Source organism: Diuraphis noxia, unplaced genomic scaffold (assembly GCF_037042655.1).
Source record: "Diuraphis noxia isolate RWA-SAM2 unplaced genomic scaffold, SU_Dnox_SAM2 contig0002, whole genome shotgun sequence".
NCBI classification, from domain to species: domain Eukaryota; kingdom Metazoa; phylum Arthropoda; class Insecta; order Hemiptera; family Aphididae; genus Diuraphis; species Diuraphis noxia.
In genome coordinates this window covers 45,438,075-45,459,278 of record NW_028301712.1, presented here as the reverse complement: position 1 = coordinate 45,459,278, position 21,204 = coordinate 45,438,075, and the positions used below count along the sequence as shown (strand labels likewise).

The window sequence follows — 21,204 nt, the reverse complement described above, 5'->3', positions numbered from 1 at the left end:
TTGCAATACGATTACATCACTCCTGCTTCATCAATCATCTTGCCTATCTATAAATCATTGGTGTTAAAGCCGGAAGAATAAATTAAACACTCAGCCAGTCAGTAGTATATATTATTATTAGTGAAACCATTATGATCTGTCCATTAGTAGTGTAGACTGTAGACTGTAGAGCATAGAGTGTAGGTATATTGTATATACATTATGCCGAATACCTATAGGTACTTAATTTAAACGCCATTATATTGGATGTTTGTTGACTTGTTGTAAGACATCAATTATTTCGAAATTTTCAAATCATTATCTAATGTACCTATGGATATTCTTGTGCAATTATTGTACCTACATATTTTCTTTATTTACTTTACAGATAAGAAGTTAATATAGTTAAAATAGTATTTTTTTTAAATAATTTTCTCTTACATATAATTTAATATTATATTATAATTGTGCACCTTATGAATCTGATTTTTAATTTTCTTTTTCTTGTTTAAACCAGTCATTAAAGTCACCTATCTCATTTATGTTTTATTTAGATTTCATAGTATTATATGAATAATTGCATAGGCGCATGACTTTAAAAGTTGTTATTATATATATTAATATATCATAGATATTAATATATTATAGTAAATTACTTCTCTATATTGAAACATAGTTAACTAGTTTTAATCATTTGAGTTTTAGGGAAAATTATTTTACATAATAATTTGCGATGTATATATATATAGATATGTGTGGATTATTGATATTATTATATGGTGTATAATTACTCAGGTATTAACTTTTACTTTAACACTTATTATAAAATATAGACTTATTATATTCGTCATACCAACATATGTGAACATATTATAATTTTTAAAATAATTGCGAATGATACGATTTAACATAAAATACCTTTTAGTAAGTAATTAAGTAAATAATTTTAAATCTATATAATTAAGAATTAAAATAAATAAAATATAATTTTTCATTAATATCATAATTAATGTACTTATTTAAATATAAAAACAACTAACAGCCATTTATTTAAAACTCAGATTTCAAATAAATTAGTTATGAAAAAAATAATAATAATGAGATAGTCCTGCGATGCGGGGCAAACACTGCGGTGGCTGATTACCTTATAATAATATTATTATTATAATACTGTAATCGTAGATTGAGGATAGTTATAACAAGTTATAAAGTATATACATATTAGATATTTGTGCAGTAAAGACGTCAGTATCAACTAGTTTAAATTAGAAAAGACGAAATTACTAAATTAACACAATTATAAGATTTTAAAATAATGTAATGCTTAGATGACTTAGAAACTATAAATAATTAATAATTATATACATTTATCATTCAATACATCGTCTTACTCCAATTTATATTTATTCAGCTCGTATTCATAAATGAAAATCACTTTATAACTATAGTTTTGATTTATGATATTTTTAACCGATTTTGAAAGGATACCTTATTCGCGGTTCATAGCGACAATTATGTTAGATAATGCTGTCTTGGCGTCGCTTTCTTCGAAAACGTTCAATACTTCCATTGCTTTTTCTGAGTGCTCCTTTTGTAACTGTTTCGTATAATTAATTCCTGGACCATTAAGTACAACATCGTGCACCTAGAGGTTCAATAAAATACATTATAATTTTTTTGTTGAAATATCTACAAAAATCAAAGTAATCATATTATTTGGAATAATAAATTTTAATGAATATTCAAAAATATATCCGACTATAGTGTATGAGATACTTAATGATAATTATTTTTTTCGGTCAAATATCAAATTTTAAAGTCTAAAAGCCATAAATGTATGGATACGAATTTTAATGTTATTATAGGTATACTTCTATTTTTTAATATGATTTAAATTGTAAACAAATAAAAAAACTTAATAGATATTTTATAGTAAAATAAAGTTATCTATAAAATTATTTAATTTAATTACTTCTAATTTAATATAAAAAAATCAATATATTTTACTTATTTTTATTATGATACGAGTAGTATGTTAATAACGAATGACAACGATATTTTGTATAAATAATTTTATACGTATTATATTATATTATATTATTATTATACTGCATCTACATAGGCAACATAACTTGCACATGCGCGCAATTTCAATTTACATAGTATTCCTAATACTATTAGGGCCAATGCCCAATTGAGTAAGTTATTCCAAAATAATCAACGAAAAATGGTAATTTAAATTTATTCAAACTGCATATTAAATATTTGCAAAAAAAAAAAAAATAGTCGGATACCCCATCCAAGCACCCCGCTTAGGTAACGTATATTATATTGATGGAACTACTAATTTGTAGTTATGAATACAAAATTTAATAACAATATATTTGTTGATATTTATTCGTTTATGGTTGCTATATAATTGCTTTAATTGAGATTAATAATTACCTATGTGAATATAGTTAAAAATAACAATTTTTGTTACATAAATGATAATATTTTTAATCTTGGGTTTTATTTTTCCTTGGGTTCTAGAAATAGTTTTAGTATATAATACAAAGACTATAGAGTATGACTAATGATAGATAAATATCAAATATTTTTGATAAATAATTCATCATAGTTAAATTATTAATTAAACAAGTATTTTGTATTGGGGATTGAGCCTTCGACAACAAGGACCATTAGCCTGTGGAACTGTCGGGGAGGGAACTGTTGGTTTCGGTACTCGTGGATCTTTGGCAGAATTTTGAATGGGCACCCATAGGTTTCTGCCATACCCGGGTGGGGGGCGGCGGCCTGTCTTTCCAGAGACAGCATGAATTTCCCGAAAAACTATGCAGCCCATGACTGGAATTCAAACCCGCGACGGTGCGTGTCGCAACCGAGTACCGACGCCTTAATCCGTCCGACCACTACACACCCTTAAACAATTATTATATTAGGTAGATAGTTTATCCTAGTTGAGTTTACATTGTACATGATGAGTGATGATAATATTAGGTCATTTATAATTATTTATTGTATTTTTTATTTAATAACTGTAGGTACCTAACATTTTACTTTTTTTAGGTTAAACACGAAACAGAAAATGAACATAAAGTTTTATTTAATTTAAATTAAAGATATGGAATAAAAAAAATTTTAGAATCATAATACAACAATGCATGAAAAATAATTGTTTACATTACATTGGTAAATTACTATACTTACACTAGTAAATAATAAAATTTGTTTATAGAGCGTCTGCCACCTAGCGGCTAGCATATTTTATTATAAATATAATATCAACTGGTAATATAATATCTTTATGTAAGCTATATTAAAAAAAATTTGTAAATTCTTGAGAAAAAATTTACCTTGAGATAATCGACGTCTTGAATAGAATTAATGCCCTTATCGATTTCTTTAAATAATGACGAATCGTGCTCAAGGTGGAACATAACTGGTGCTGAAGTCAGGTTGAAAGAGATTCCCAGCGAGTATGGTGAACCAGATAAAAATGGTTCCAAATCTAAATACGCCTAAAAATCAAGTACAATATTAATGAATCACTTGTGAAGCACAATGTATCGATTTTATAAAATTTTCCTAGGTATATATTTGTAATAAAATTATATTTTGTTGTTTTTTTAAATTACTTATCCATTAATATTGAGTAATAAAATTTCCAAGAGCGGACTTATTTGAATTGAAAATTTAATTTAGATTCGTACAAAATATTAGCAAAAATTTGCGTAAAATAACGCATTTCGTAAATAATATGTCATTGAGAAACTTAAGAGGACGCTTCAATTGCATGTGTAATTTTTCCGGTTTACAAACGTACAGCATAGTAAATGTTTTCATTCACAATAATCTATTTTACTCGGTTAGTTTAAAAATTAGAGTGAATTAACTAGTCATCAAATATTAAGGTTAAATTATTATCTAGGGTATCTCTCCATAGTTCGTTATGATCATTTTACAATTATTTACAGAAAAAATGTACGTTTTTAAGATGCTTGTATTAATTTGCTTCGTAAGAAGAAGCCACTTAATTGGTGTCGAAAAAAATAACAATATATATCATTATAAATTATGGTTTATCTTTTAACTCGATACCTACAATATAACATTAGAAGAAAAAAAATAATAACGAAACTATTAGGCACATGAACTAATGAAGGTTAATTATGTTTGCTATATATAGGAGCGCGTACGGAGACAATAAATAATCACGCGATCACACACAGTGACATCGTCTCTCGACTTGATATATTATTTTCGGGCGTTGGTTATGTTAAAGTGGTTTACCTGCCAAGCTAGAGACAGATGTTTACCAAACAAAAAGCCCTGTTTCTGCCACTGTTCGCTGTGGCCGGCCAATAGGAGCGCGCCCTGGCAGGACTTTCCCAGCAGGCTACCAGCTGACAGTACGTTGCGCCTGGTCCAATCGCATAGAGCAGGCGTAAGCGGCATGTCACTCCGCAGTAGTTCGGATGGCTGGAGCGGGTCGAACCGCAACGGGGACGAGTCGAGGTTTCGGTCGAGCGGTTCGAACGGTGAAGGCAGTGGGTTGTTTTGCAAGTCTCTGCGGCCCAAGAACTCAGCCTCGGACAGGTCACGCAGGGCGCTGCTGATCAGTTCCATGAGCTAAAGGTGAAACAGAAAAACCTCACAATAATATTATAAATACAAAGTGGTACGTACTTACATAACAAAATTATTTTGACGTTTGTAGTTTGTACGATGAGTGAAAATAAAAAAAACCTACGGTTTACTGCGTGCATATACTGTTATACCTATATGCTATATATAAGTCCATTATAGGCAATTATAAGTAGATTGGCATTGTTTATAATTATTACTCACTTGATCGCAATCAGTTGATCGGTGGTACCATGGTGAATTGGTCACCAGAAATATTGATAGTTAAACGAATATTTTTAGTTTTCTTTTTTTAGCTATTTAATTATACTAGGAGTTAAGACACCATATACGTATAGCGTATAGGTATATCTCACAAAGAATAATCAATATATACTATTATTTATTTATATACATTTGTAGAATATATTATCTACTCACGCTTTGGTTTTTGAGCATCGATAGTTCGTGGAAAGAGTTGGCCAACAGATAGTCTCCGCTGAGCAAGCCAATCTTGTTGCCGAAGCTCATGTCGTTGTGGCTGGTGGGTTCAGGAAACATTTCTGAATAAATATTTATGAGACCGTTGTGCATCAGGTGGCTTGTGCGGATCATTTCTGCGATCTCGGCCAGTGCCCTTTGACTGCGCAAAACACCCGACTTGTCTTCGTCCGCCGAGCTTTCCACGTTTATATGACCGGCTGCCTTGGACACAAGTAGCACGATCAATCCCCAAGCTTGCATGTTACTCTGGCCGTTGTACAACAACCCTCTACAGGTAAGTACGGTAATTCAAAAATATGATATTATAATAATATTATATCAATTCTAATTATACAGATTGGGAATTATATGCATTTTTGTATTTATTCTTCAGAGTGTACGACTGTGAGGGTTTGAAAACCGATTTCATATAATGTCATTTTATTTTTCATGCTTATTTTGTTATTTATAGAGCATATAATTTTCATAGTGTATACACTCTTAATTAAATAAATTAAGTATTTCTTATTTTCTCTGCAAAAAAAGACGAGAACTAATAATACCACCTATATCAATGGATATATAAATAATATACAGCTATATAATAGATTTCATGAATTCTCATTAACTACATACTTTAAATTTAAGTTTATTTGAGTCATTTGAGATAATAATAACAAAGACTACACAATACCACCATGAAGACGGCAGAAAATGTTTTTTAGCAAACTATTTAAATTATATAATAACATTATTACAAAGTGTGACAAAAACTCCTTAAACATAAAAAGTCAGAGTCCGGTATCTATAAAATAAAAATGGAAATTAGTTGGGTATTTAAAAAAATTACAATTATAATAATTATTATAGGTCTGTATAAAAAATGCAATAAATCATTCATGCAAAAATAAAATATGTATACCTACACTTCTACCGTATGAGTAAAATTCGACAATTTAGATAAAAGCGATGATTCAATATTGTGTGCTCCCAAAAGTTGATTAGTGTTCAAAGTCCAAAGTAGCATATTATCACCAATAAGTTTGTCGGTATTGGTAGATCCCTACCAGTTTAATTATTAATTTCGTCAACCAAATTATCAAACCTAATTCAGATTTATACTTATACAGTACCTAATACTAATTTGGAACCTTAATAATTGTTCACAGCATCTAATTTTTTCTTTTACCAACATAATGTGCGAGTACGTAGCTAATGATATAGTTTTTATTTAGTCCATATTTCTTCGTATGATTTTTTGAATCAAATAGAATCTGAAAATATGGACATTGCTCTTTTCCGCCAAAAGCTCGGTTTCCTAATCTACGGAAATCCCAACGAAAGAGATACGACCCTCATTTCGCGAAAGTACATTTTTGTGAAAAGAGGTTTCTACAAAATATTATTATTTGGCAGTCATGTAGGTACAAAGGTAACAATTGCGTGTGTAGATACACTACAATAAGAAAATATTTTGATTATAATATGTAATATTGCATATTATCAGCGATATCACAATGTAATATCCATCATATTTAAATATTCCATGTTTCATTACTATTTAGTATTTATACTATTGTGATTATCATACAAAAGTATGTTAGGTCATTGCTTAAAAATTAAAATCATTAGTACCTAACCAATCTTTCTTTAGCGGAAACGGCAAACACTAGAAACTATCTCGATTTAATATCCATCGTGTTAAAAATGTTCATGGTTTTCGTGAACCATTACGGAACCTACAGGGTCGGATTTTTTCATATTGTGCAGTTGCTGCAGCCGAGGGCAGTGTACGATATTACACGCCTGCATGTACCTATATAGGTGCAGTGTGACGGTGCTGGAAGGCTTACTCACTTGACTGTTTTCAGTAGCGGGTGGTTGGAGCTGACCATGCGGCGTAGATGCAGTGCGACGTTGGCTATCTCGTCGCTGAGCAGCCACCTGAGGCTCAGGAACGACGACGGGTAGCCGACGATCTTCTCGGCCTCGGATACCGCGCGGTTCCAGTCGTCGGGTTTTCGCATTCGACCGCGGTTGCCGTCGCGCTGCGTCACGATGACCGCCGATGACGACGAATAAGCGCAAAGTCGACGACGGACGCGGCCGACCGGCCAGTTTCGCAGCATCCGGACTGCCGTCGGCGACCGCGCGACGTTCATGGCGTACGATCAGATAGCTATTGCTGCACAATCGACGCGTCGTCGGACGCACTTACGCGCCGATTCGTCTGATGTGTACAACTGCAGCACGACCCGTAAACTACCTATATAAGCCGTAAGACGGGCAGAAAACTGCAGACCAAGAAGTATCACAAATCGTATTAGATGCCGAAAACAATTCTCATTTGATGGTCGATTGATTTATATCAAAATATAATATACTATGCGTGAGTAATAAAATTATAATGCTGTAACACCGGCACATTAAAATTTATATTTTTTACGCGCGATGTTAAACGAATGTTCATACGATTTTTGTTTGTTGAAATGATAATAAATTATTGTTATTATTAATAATTATATACACTACTGTTTTTGATTAATTCATAGTTATTTTTACTCTACAGCCTGTAGTACTGTAGTCGCTCTGACCAGTCTTTAGATTTTCTATGCTTGTTATTTTATTTTCAATATCTATATACCTAATCTCAAATCAATTAAAATATATAATTATAATTTTCGTCAACATTACTTCGTTTCGTTATTCGTTATCATCTAAATATGACTAATCATCCAAAACATTTTAGCTGTGACCTAAGACTTATAAGTAGGTTTTTATCTTCAGTGTTAATGGTTTTTTTTTCATCTATAATTTTCCTCATTAAATTTAAACTGTTTTTGTTGTATTGTCATTTGATAATAATGATTGATCTTTTCTTAGTCTATACTCTATAATATATTGTGGTCAAGATGAATCATAAAAATGAAATAAATTATTATAAAAATGCGTTTCGCGAAGTATATGTGTTTATAATATAATTATATAAATAGGTACTACCTACTGGTACTATAGATTTATATATTTTAATAGGTAGATATATTAGATTTTTCTTAACTTACAATTCTTAAACACAAGATTAGATTGAATAGATTGTATAAATAAATTATAAATTGATATTATACTTAGAGGTTGTAGGTAATAACATTGATAGTAATAATAGTATATTTTGGAATGTACATCAATGATAATACTTAGGTACCTATATTATGTGCCTATATATATATCTATATATTAGGGTGGTCCTAATTGTTACATATTTAAATTTTTGTGACCGATTCCCCTAATTAGGTTCCAATATACATAAAAATGACATATAGAAAATGTAAGCATAACCGGATACATATATCTATAATGTGTGTGTTTATATAGGTGCCAGGCAGTCAAACAAAAAGTTTTTTTTTTTAATTTCCAAGTTGTAAAAAACAAAAAAGAATGAATTTTTAATGAAATAATTTAAAACAGTGCTTTGAAATTATAATATATTATCCATTTTACTCATTTTAGAAATTTCAGTCCCAATAGCTGGGTAGCCGATTAAACCAGTGTGTAATAATTAATATAATTATTGACTTGTATTGATTCATATAATCCCTACATATTATATTAAAAAAATAAAAATATTATTGGTATAAGGTTGAATTTAATCGGGCTGAGTTACTAGGTATAGTGAGTTGTTATTATTACGCCAATCAAACGATAACTTTGTTGTATAATTGTTTTATTGTCTTAAACGGCTAGTTTTTAAACATTTTAAATTAATCATCAGTACTGACGTACTGTTAATTGACTTATCATACTATTCATACTTAATAGTAGTGTAAATACTAAATGCGTAATTTGAATCATAAGTTATTATAATATGGTTCTACGCGCGTTAACAAAAAATGTGTTCTTAAAATAAATATTAAATTATAGAATGATAGATTTATTTCATGCTTAGGTACCCCACATAATTGTTAAAATAAATATTAATACAGGAAAGTGAATAGGTACCTAGTTAAAGTTAATGAAGATAGTAATAATTTATTAAATAAGAAGTAATTTCGAGGGTGATAGAATATTTATTCGTCACTTATATAATTATATTTTTTATAAAGGTAGAATAAAAATTCTACTTTTAAAAATTGTGTGTAGTCCAAACTTTGTTAGTTAGGTACGCGATAGGTACCACAAAAAAAAAGGTAAAAAATGGAAGCTGCTAACACACATAGTTAACAGTTTGTTTGTTCTACTTTCCAGTTGGTCATTCATGTAATTTATAGTAGTAAAGGGTGAGGCAATTTTATCAACGTAAAAATAAATATATAAGAAATTACTGTAATTTCGGGGGGGGGGGGGGGGGCTGGCAGTCACCTAAGCTTCCCTTAAATACATTTTTATTTGATAAATATTAGCATGAAATGTCATAATACTATTTCTGTTAAGGCTTTGCGACAAGCTCAAATATCTAACATACCTAGTTAGATCTGTTTTTCTTAGGAATAAAGGTTTCAACTACTATAGTTCATTAGCTTATATTTACATAAAGATGTCTTATTTCCAATTTATCTTAACTTAAGAACTAATTAGGAATCGTGATTTGTGATTATGGTCGATATTTTTCATTACCTATCAATTACCATTTATTAATTATAGATTGTTGTACCATTCTTAACAATCAGACTATAATAAAATTGATTCTATGATTACAATATTGTTCTAAATTATAATTTAATAATAGGATAAATAGTATAATTACAGTTCCTTATAGTTCATACAAAAGTAAAAATACTATTTCATATAAGTTATAACATAATTGACATTGTGTTTGGTGTATTTTATATATAAGCAGTATGCTTAAGCAAAAGAATTTTAACTATAAACAAAATTAGAAAATTTGGAATAGGCCAAATGATAGGTATGAAAAAAATTCTAATTTAAAATTAAGTTTTGAACTTTCAGTATGTTAGCTAATCATTATTAGGTTAGGTCATGGTCTGATTAGCCTAACCAGTAGGTAGTTTTGCCAACTGTTATGACTAGGGCTTGAAAGTTATAGGAGCTGCACCCTGCACATATTCTCTCGATTAATAGTAGACCAAGTTAGAAATCCGAACTACTCAAAAGTGAACTTCAAAATTGAAAAATGAAATGTATGTTTAGCATATTTTGTAAATTTTAGTAGTAAGGAGCATATTTATTGATTTTCTTACGCATATTAAGCATACTTACTAAAATTTTTTTTTTAAATTGATTTTTTTCTTTCTTAAGCTGTGTATTTTAATTATGTAGATTTTATTGTTAAACATTGTAGTCGACTATTAATTTAATGACAATGGTATAATGTACATTTAATCCCTAACACATAAATATTCTGAAGAACTAACTTCTTGTACTATATATTCAAAAAAATATATTTTCAGTTTATTAAAATGTTAAAATGTAAACAGTTTTTCACAATATTTGAAGTATTATAAATTTATTTTTCCATATTTTCCATTTCTAACTAATCACACCTTATACACTGCACAGTTTTGACATAACTAAATATTAATAATTTATGATATAATTATTATTATATTATTTATGGAATTTTTTTTTTTTTGCCAAAACCAAATCAACATACTGTATTAGTGTAGTAGTATACTACTCTAACAGAAAAAAAATGTTTAATAATGTCAACTTAATATAAATTAATTATAAAATATTCTTATAAAATCTAAGCTAACAAATCATTTTTGTATTCAATGATTTACCATTTTTAAATTCAATATATTTATTACTGTGACATATTGAATGATGAGATGAACTTAAAATATACTATTTAGACTTTTCATAGTTATTTATATCCCAAATGCATGAGTAAAAGTTTATTTTATTTTTTGAGTATCTAGTTATTTTTTCAGGATTCAATTGGCTTTCTTTCTGGTTAAGTTGATGGTATTAGGTATATGGGAATACCTAAGCTGGTTGTAATAAAATTAACCATTTTTATAATACAAAATTATACTTATGATCTGCAACATTGAATGCTAGTAAGCAAAAAAAAAATTTTAATACAAAGTTAAAGAAGTGTAATACAATTTGTTTAAAATAATACATAAAATACTGGCATAGTTTAAAAAAGTAGTATTAATCAATAATTAATGTTCATAAAATCACAATAATAGAAAGTAGAATCAATTAGTTTTTGACATAAAATATTATAATATAAATAATAGTATAAGAGAAATAATTTGTTCGAAAATGATACAATTAAGAGATCAGATGAATACAAATTTAAATATTCATAAACTACAGTTTCAGTATGATCAGAAAATACAATTTAAAAATTTATCACATAATGCGATGTATGTTTTTGGCTGAATGTTTAATTATTAAATGGGTAGAGGATAATTTTAAGAAAATAAAGATGTATTTTTAAAAATTACTGTAATATTGTAGCAAATAATTATCAACTACCCATTTCAGTTATAACCTTATAACTAAAAACACATAAATTACACAAATATAAAAGAACTATATAAATAATTATATTTTAAAATAATATACTAGGATTTTAAATTATAATTGAACAAGAAAAATATGGTCATACAGTGAATTTTATAAATAAGAACTTTTTTTTAAATTTTAAATACAATTTTTTTTATTAGATCAAATTTTCAAAAAATAATAACAATAATAACAATTAAAAACCATAAACTCAGAGTATGAATATAATAGGAAAATCTCAACAAAAAAAAAAAAATGTTCTCAAACAGAGCTATGTTTGTGATTTAAAATATGATAAAATAAACCTTTTGATGTCCAAAAACTGTTGTGAATGATGCGATAATATAACCCAAAGTGATCTATCCTTTTTAATCTGTAGGACATTGTAAACATTAAAAAAAGATGGCAGTGGAAAAAAAATGTTGCAATTATTTGAGAATATAAGTTTGGAACAACATATTATATAATGTACATGATACAATAATGCAACTGTACAATAAAATTACTATGATCAGATTTTTCTAAAACAACATTTACTAAAGAATTCAAAATAAAATCAGGTATTCATAATCAAATAACAGATAATTTAAGAATTTAATTATCAAAATACTATTGTAACAATTAAATAAATAAATAAATAAAGTTTATTGAAATTTAAAAAGACAATTTAGCAACAATGAACTATACATTTTTTATGTACTTGCACAAACAAACAAACTCTGTTTAAAAACATTGACATTTGGCAAATATTGTTGTAATAATTCATTTGTATTATATTTTATAAAAAATTGTTTAATAAATAATATACTAAAATATAATACCAATTAATGTATAATTTGTTCGTCTAACTTATTACTTTGCTAAGAAACTAAAGGTAAAAAATAAAATAAAGAAGCTGCTAATATTTTTTTATATGGAGCTTAAAAATAAATTGTATTTCAAAAGTATATAACATACATAAATAAATCAAACAAATTAACAACTTGAGAAAAAACAATAATATTAAGTTATTTCAACATATTGGTCATGGTAAATTATATAGGCACTTGAGTGTATGCTATTTTACCATAAATTTATTTTTTTATGTTACAATGATATATTATATCAAAATAGATATTATTTTAATCGGAAACCAGTGGTATAGTGCTTTCGATGAGTAAGCAACCTCGCCCATCAATCTATATATGCAAAATATGTTGTCATATGGTTCTTTTTTAAATTGATATTACATTAATTTGAAGATTGATAACTACTATAGAGTATATAAATACTCTACAAGTAATATTTACTGGTTATATATGTCTGTTGGTAACCATCTAGATATATATTAAAATATTAAGCACTGCCATACTTGGATACAATTTATTATACTATTGAAACTAGTGGCTTTATCAATTAAGACATCTATTACACTTAAATATTTACAATAAATCTCTTTACATTGTTAACAGTGAAATCGGATTTATTTTAAAAACAATAATCAAAGTTTATGAGATCTGCAGTGTCTATAAAAAATAGCTTAGTGTAACAATGTTGATTATTTATCTTCTAAAATCATAAAATAAAAAATGATAAAAATATATGTTTGATAGTTTCTTGATTGATTACTTTACTTTAGATACAGACTAATAATAAATAAGGATATATTTATATTATTATAAATAAATTTCAAGATTATGTAATATTTTAAGAAATAAACTTTGAGACGTATGTGATGTACTATTTTTTCAAACAGGTTGTTAGAGGATAAATAGCATAATATGACAAAAACAATTTGTTGGTAGATAGCATAACAATACAAGTGCCATTTCAAGTAGCATATAAGGACTAGTTAATACAGTTGAGAGCAAAAAATAATTAATATTAAATGTAGAAGATGTGATCACAGTAAAATTAAAATTAATCTAATTATAATACAGTTAAATAATAATTAGTTTAACTTAATTTCAATAAAATTATTTGTACCTAATTTAATAAATAAAATGTTTTGTCATTTTAAAATTATAATATGAATATATTATCAGGTAAAATATAATAATTGTCCAATTTTTGGGCTTTAATGAGCACATAACTATTGCCTATTTTTATAAGTCTATATAATATTGTCAGGATTGTTTTATCTTTTTTTTTCTTGTAACTCATTAGTACTTAATGTTATATCTGGGTAACTGGCAAAAGAAGCGGTTTCAATTTTTGGAGACACCTAAAATCAAAATGTATAAATATATTGAATAAAATTTTTAACGAGAAAATATTACTGTCAAGTGCAAACCTTAAATGTAGGATATAAGCCACTTTCTTTTGTTCTTAAATTAGTTCCCTTTGAATAACCATCCCAATGGTTACCAGCAACAGCAATCTCATCACCGACCAGTAAATTCATTTCATGAGGTCCATTTGCATTATGAGGTAATACGGCTACATGGAGCCTGCGTTTTTGACCACCGTAATAATAAATGTCATCTAAAGATGTATATAGAGTTGACGCATCAGGATGGAGACTGTTCATTATCTCATAGGCTACTCGACATACCTGTAAATAAAAGGGGTTTAATTTAAAATTAATTTAAAAAAAATGTATATTCTATTCATTACCTGTGATGAAAAAGTACATACTAAGTAATCACTAAGGGACAAAAAATGTATGTCAGTTATGATACCACTTAGCGATTGATCAGAATAGCGTTTGCTAATTGATGCAGTTTTAGAAATGTCTTCATCACCAATTATTTCATACTCAGGATACCTAGAATGTATAAAAATTAATTTTTCATAAAATTATTTACATATACATTTTAATTTTTAATCTATTGCATACTTGCGTTTGGCTTCAGAAAATAATTTTGGTTCATCTGTAGCTAAATACACTCTTTTTTTATCAACTTTGTTATCACTTAGTTCTTTATATTTGTAATACTGTTCAACGTGTACCATGTATTCATCTAGTTTATGAAATGCAGCTTCAGTACCAACTTTGTCAGTTCTTCTAATGTGAACACTAAACAAAAAAGTATGTATATAATACAGACAACCATGTATTCGTTTATAATAATAATTAACTTTAATAAAATCACAAAAAAAAAAAATTAAATTCATAACTACCCGACAATTGGTTTTTGGAATTTAACTTTTTTGGCATATTCATCTAGTTTATTACTAGTAGCTGGTTGTGGACGGAGCATATACTTGAGAAATTGGCCTATCCACCAAACCACAGGATCTCCATGCAGTACATTTAATCGTGGAGCTAAATCTTCAGGTAATGCAAGAGGAAGAAAAGGAGGCCTTGGGTTGATTGAATCAATTATAGGTAAAGTAATAACTTGAGTATTTTGATGACCTAGAATGTATGATATTAGGTAAGCATAAATTAACTTAATTAACAGAAAATTAAAAAAAAAAAGATTAATAATTGTATCTATTAATTACCTGGCCACCGATTAGTTGTTTCCCCATTTGGTAAAAGACATGTATCACTCAGTGGTAAAAATACATCTTGCCATCCTCCTTTGGAATACCTCCAACCTTTAGACCTCAAAATTAATGTTCTTTCTGTTGCGTATGCAACAATAAAACAATAAACAACATGATGCAGTTGACAACCATATCCACAACCCTGCAAACATATTATAAGTTTTTAGACTTTCATAAATCAACAAACAAATTCAGATCTTAAAACGGCAAACCTTATTTAAGTCACAAACTAGTTTTCTTGCTTTGGTACAATCTGATGGATTTTGTAAATGTTTCAATCTTTTTTGAACTAAATTACTTAAATTTTCTGATTCCTGTTGTCTCCATACTGCATGACCATCGACATCAGCTAAACTTGATACATCTTTTAATAAAGATCTATAATGTTCACCAATAATGTTTTTAATTTTTGAAATGTGTTCCACTCGGACACCATCATCTTCTTTTACCAACGATTGTAATTCAGAGTTGACGTAATACCAAAGTTCTTTAGTGTTTGAAAATATACGACGACGTGCAAGTTCATATTCTTCAGATGGACCATTAAGTCCACTTTGTTTAGAATTTTGAAAATAAGACAAAAGAATTTTCTTGTTGTCTATTTTCGGACTATAATAAATAAAAAAACTTAAGATTTATTTTTAATGATTGCATATTACATCTGAAAAATTAGGTAGTTAAATTATAAATAAGTATATTAAATTTTATAGGTACTGTTGAATATCTCAATAATTATTGGCAACAGTTCAAATGAAATTTAAATATACTTACTAAAATATAGAAAACAAAAATAAAACTGTGTCAATATCTCTTATTAAATTTAAATTAAGTTTCAACAAATTATGTAAGCCAATATCTTTGCTAATAGATACACATTATGAAAATAATTAATACTTGTAATTCAAACCCAATACTAAAGCATTAAGCTCAGCATTGCTTCTATGTAGTTTATCAAGTTCTCGAAGAGCCCTGGCCAGTCTTTGAGATGAATCTATGTCGTTGGAATCCTGTTGCCTAACAAGTTTTACAGTCACCAAAAGAAATGCTACCCATGAAAACGCTAAAAACGCCAAAATGCGCAGCCATCCCTGTTGTCTCATGATTTAACGATAACTAATTCTGTAAAATATTTAATTAAAAATAAATAAGAGTTAAAATTAATTATTATTATATAGTAGTTATTATAAGGATATTTTTAGTAACTAGATATTTAAATATTACATCCTTAACAATACTGAATAATTAATAAATGCAGTGGACGAAGTGGTTCAAAATAAGTAGAGAGATGCCTACATTTTTATAATTTTCTTATAGGTATTATTAGGGTTTACACACAGGGAGTGATTGGAGATGGAGATGAGTTGAATCCCTATACCTTATTTATAATACAATTTTATACAGGCTTATCAGTATACATTTTTGTTTTTCAGTTTGGTGTCTTAATTGTTGATATATTTAAATTTTTATATACTTGCAATTTACCAATAGATTCTAATTTATTGTATTCATCATATAGTAGGTAATAAAACAAAAAAATAACTAAATTTTTTTACATAGGTATTAATATAATAATAGTCTATAACAGTGACGCGCTGAACAGCTATTTTTTGAGGCAACTACTTCAGGGAAAATATGGGTGGGTGGGTTACTAGGTGTGCAACTGGGCACTAATTTGTTTGTACATTTTAAATATCATATAAATGTATGCAATTTTTTATTAAGTGAAAACCCTAATGGTTGTAGGGTGGGTGTCAAATTGTATAGGTAGTTTGCCTCAGGTCTGAAAAATGTTCTGCACGCCACTGGTTTATAGCCTATGATGACATTATTATTTTATAAAATATAGTATTATCAAAAAAATTATTAAAAATTATGACTTTCATGTAAAAAAGTTTTGCAGTAGATAATAAATAATAACTAATAAGTATAATTATTGCCTATTGATATACAATTCGATTACGATATTTAATTGCACTTTTAGTTGAGCAGTAAATTTAATATAATATAATTAAATATAAAAATGTAATAACTCAAGAACTAATTATTTAACATGCTTACTGCATTTTTATATTGATATTTCTTAACAAAATAAATACTAAACAATGTAAAATTATATTGATCAAATTACATAATATAGGTAGGTAGTCACTTTCTTTTTACTTATATTAAAATGTTTATAATTAAAAGGTAATTTTTGTATGTTGCACAGACTATTCTACTACAATTGTCTACATGTTTTGGATGCAATATATGTAAATTGTGACCCCTTACCTACTGCCATCAAGCGTTCGCTCAATCGTGCAGAACACAGCCGTCATGCCCATGTGCCACAATGGGATGGCAATAACCACGTATAATGTGTAACGTACAGACGAGCCACCACTGTTTGTGCGCCAACAAACAAAAACCGTCGGTCCGCCCGTTGTCTACAACGGACGAGTGAAAAGAGCTATCCGTTTGTTTTACCTGGACTGTCATTACCATGTAGGCGAACGAGAAACGTCATATGACCGCCGTCCGCTGACCAGTCGACACGCCATCATCGGCGAATTCGAGAGAAAAATCCGACGGGACAGAGGCTGGGACCAGATTATCATCAGCAAACAAACTAGGAATTAGAAATCGTATTTCGCCAGCGGACGACGTTCGGGGCTTCGGGCGGCCGCCGGTCTGATCGTTGCTCGGCGTGCACAGTGCAGTACTGCAGTTCTAACTAACCAACTACAAAACTATACTCTATAGATATTACATTATTATCTCGTGGGGCGCTCGTGCGTTATCAGCCGTTATCAATGTTATCAGTCCCTGTCCGATTGATCACTGTGTAGATAAGAAAGAAGTAATCTGGGCAATCTGGCGAATGGCGGTAGTAAAAGTAATAGGTGATAGATCGAATAGGTACCTAAGTACTCGATTATCTCGTCGTCGTTATTTACTAAGCACTGTAGTAAAATATATATTTTGTTCGATACGTAGGTAGTTGTATAATGTTCGCAGTCTAACGAGTCGCCAAACGATCATAATAATATTACAATAATATTATATCACTGCAAAGCATTATTTTATTTATTTTTTTTAATTATCCCGCGGCAACTAAGGCCATTGGGAAGGGGGTAGTACTGTAGGTTCTTATGGAACTGTAGGTTGGTTTTACACGTGGATTAGAGTTTTTGGCAGAATTTCTATTGGGGCACCCGTAGGTTTCTGCCATGCCCCGGAGTGGGGGATGGCGGCACTTGTTCTCCGGACACCGTGACTTGCCCGGAGAAAAATGCCGCCCGACAAAGCATTACTGTAATGACGTATACTACAACAATATCACAGTACATGTAATTTGAAAACGAGTTTATTGATTGATTTCGCGTCAGTTCTTTCGTTCATCTAGTGAACGACGTCCACGCGCTATACCACCGCGATAAATCGTTGTTGCCGAGCCGCCCGTGTGCGGAGGTACTTAATAATTTATTATATTATAATATAATAATAATAATAATAACAACAACACACGTAGTTGAAATCAAACGAAATGAAAACCCTACAATAATACAATGGCACCGGATGTGTTCGTAAAAAATCGTACAGCGATCGTCGAATACATTAAAATTTATAATATCAAAATGTTTATTGTACACGAGCAGCTAGATGCTCTCACGCGTATATAGCTACCTCCCTACCGACACTGTTATAATAGTTCAGTGTCGTAGTTAATTATGGAGTTTGTGGGTAACAGTGGGGGAGGGGAGTGAGGATGTTGCGAATTACGATTTGTATTCGTTTTTCAAATCGTGTACCTCGAAAAAAATACATTTGTTTCACTCGTATTAATTGTGTGTAGGTATTATGTGTTGTATTATTCAATCGTGCTCAAATTTTGAATAATTTTGACGACTCTATTGTCATTATCGTTATAATGTTATTATATTGAATGCTGACATCATATTATCTCAACAATTTATATATATATTTTTAATCCTAGGTGTTATTTAGTATAGGTTTATTGCTTAGTCAAATTGGTAATCATATTAAATATTTTTACAGAATATACTGTCCAGATTTCAGAATGGTATAGTGCTATAGTAATCAGCGTGTTTAAGCGTATAGTAATTATAAAGCTAACAGTTTTGACTCGAAACTTTTTGAGTAGGTAGTTTCAGCGCCAAAATATCAGATAATATACCAGAGTATTCAAATACATAACATTATAATATATCTACCATACATACAGCACTACAGAAGTGTATACAAATGAACCGATCAAGGGAGGGGTTCGACATCTTAACCATCTCCCATCCATCGTGATTACGCCACTGGTAGGTACTAGGTATATAATATTTATCACGGTAATTTATTTTGACCGCGAGCTCGACTACGGCGCCGTTGTCCTCGAACCAGTTGCGCGTGTGTACCTATACGAGAATGTCGAGAATAATAGGTACCAATCATCTATTATATATTATTACGTGGATGATATGATTTTTTATTGTTCCGTTTTTATTGTGTTGTGTCCGAAAAACGGACGCGCGAAATGTAATATTTTTGTATCGCACACACAGTCACAACCCGTCACGAATCACGTCGAAACGAGTGAAGAGAAAAATCGGTTTTAGAAATAATGATTACTTGAACTGATAATACATTATTGTAGGTATTATTATATTTTATAAAGGTACAACTATGGCTTCCGATGTACATTATTTAAACACACACACACAATAATTAAAAACAAAAAAAACCATGTTTATATATACGGTTTTGTTCAACAGTGCAGTGTCAAAGTAACTGCATCAAAAGCGATTATATCTTAAGGATCCGCATTTGTCAAGTCTTTACCTAACACTTACCTATATATTATTACTTATTAGGTATCGATTAACCTACTTTATATTTTGCAGCTTTGCTATATTCGTTAAATCTTATTGACTAAGACTTAATAGTTAATATTAAATATTATTATACATACACGTTTACCGATTACTTAACCTATAGTAAATAGTTCTTAGATTCTGAGCGGAGCAAAGAATGTATTGGTTTTACAATGATGTTTATTTATTTTTATTTTTTATTCTGTAAAATCTTTTTCTTCCTCTAAAATTGCTCAAAAGTATCAAGTGTAGTATATTTTCTGTAGGTCATTTTTTTTTTCATTTCGATTTTCGAAACGGGACTCGAAATAAAAGTGGTTAAAGGAGAAAAAACGTATTTTATAATTGACACATCGATTTACCATCCGAGAGCCAGCCCAGTAGAACGCCGTAATCAAGATTTAAAAAAAGGTTTGCGCGCACAACTTGTCGACGGCATGCAAACATAAATCTTGGGACACAAAACTACCAGCAATTCTATTTTCGATACGCAACAGGTGTAACGAAACAGACAGGTTACCCACCCGCGGTCCTCGTTCTCGACAGGGAATGCAAGAGACCCGGAGATTGGGTATACTATCAAGTCCGACACCAGTCCATGTTGGAAAATCACTAGAAGAGTGAGTAGTGCGGGAGAAACAAATTTTAGGCAAAGAGGTAGAAGTGAAACCGAGCGCGAACATCGGGACACTGGTGAAGTTCAGCAAGGGCGATGTAGTATACTACAAAGCACACCACCTATCGAAAGCACATTGTGATTTTCATGCCGGATTCGCGACGAAATGGTGGGGACCGGTAGGGTTAGCGAAGCAAGTCGGAAAAGGAATGTTCCTGACCGACCAGCAGCCACCACGAAAAATACACGTGTCCTGCCTAAAACGCGCGCCCACACGACAAAATTAAATTATTAACTTTTTTTTTTTTTTGTTTTGGGCCCTTACTTAAATCGTTGTTTCCCCAGCCATACTTTTCCTTTACAGACAACATAAGTGGCCAACCCGGTGACAACAAGTGGTAGCAGGTGGCTGACCTATAGCACGGCTGTGGCTGGACCATGTGGACAAGGTGCACCAGTGTCCACACCATCTTCTACAAGCTACACCACACTCACACAAGCACACCACCACCGGTACAAGTGTAACTTGTGTGGTGGACTGGCGGGGGAGTATGACACGATACGCAGCGGAAGCCAGTACAAAATACAGGTACCGCAGCGACCGGTCTACGACTTAATCAACGACCACCACGGGTGACAACGACGCGACATCGTCAACTCTCACTCCACGCCGCAAAGGCTAGGCGGGAC

The 21,204-nt window shown here is 30.1% G+C and overlaps 2 protein-coding genes across 2 annotated transcripts; both read right to left on the bottom strand.

Annotated features, from left to right (window-relative positions):
- Positions 1-1,345: 1,345 nt before the first annotated feature.
- On the bottom strand, positions 1,346-7,688 carry LOC107170726 (all trans-polyprenyl-diphosphate synthase PDSS2-like). Its single transcript, XM_015520912.2, has 5 exons — positions 6,946-7,688; positions 5,047-5,377; positions 4,273-4,611; positions 3,336-3,500; positions 1,346-1,624 (listed from the first exon to the last, which is right to left on the bottom strand). The coding sequence occupies exons 1-5, from the start codon at positions 7,248-7,250 to the stop codon at positions 1,469-1,471; spliced, it is 1,296 nt and encodes a 431-aa protein (XP_015376398.2). The 5' UTR covers positions 7,251-7,688; the 3' UTR covers positions 1,346-1,468.
- Positions 7,689-10,925: 3,237 nt separating this feature from the next.
- On the bottom strand, positions 10,926-17,761 carry FucT6 (alpha-(1,6)-fucosyltransferase 8). The gene is made up of 9 exons (XM_089221380.1): positions 17,308-17,761; positions 15,931-16,155; positions 15,249-15,645; positions 14,992-15,178; positions 14,665-14,902; positions 14,381-14,560; positions 14,158-14,308; positions 13,835-14,095; positions 10,926-13,765 (listed from the first exon to the last, which is right to left on the bottom strand). The coding sequence occupies exons 2-9, from the start codon at positions 16,134-16,136 to the stop codon at positions 13,679-13,681; spliced, it is 1,707 nt and encodes a 568-aa protein (XP_089077506.1). The 5' UTR covers positions 16,137-16,155; positions 17,308-17,761; the 3' UTR covers positions 10,926-13,678.
- Between the last annotated feature and the right edge of the window lie 3,443 nt (positions 17,762-21,204).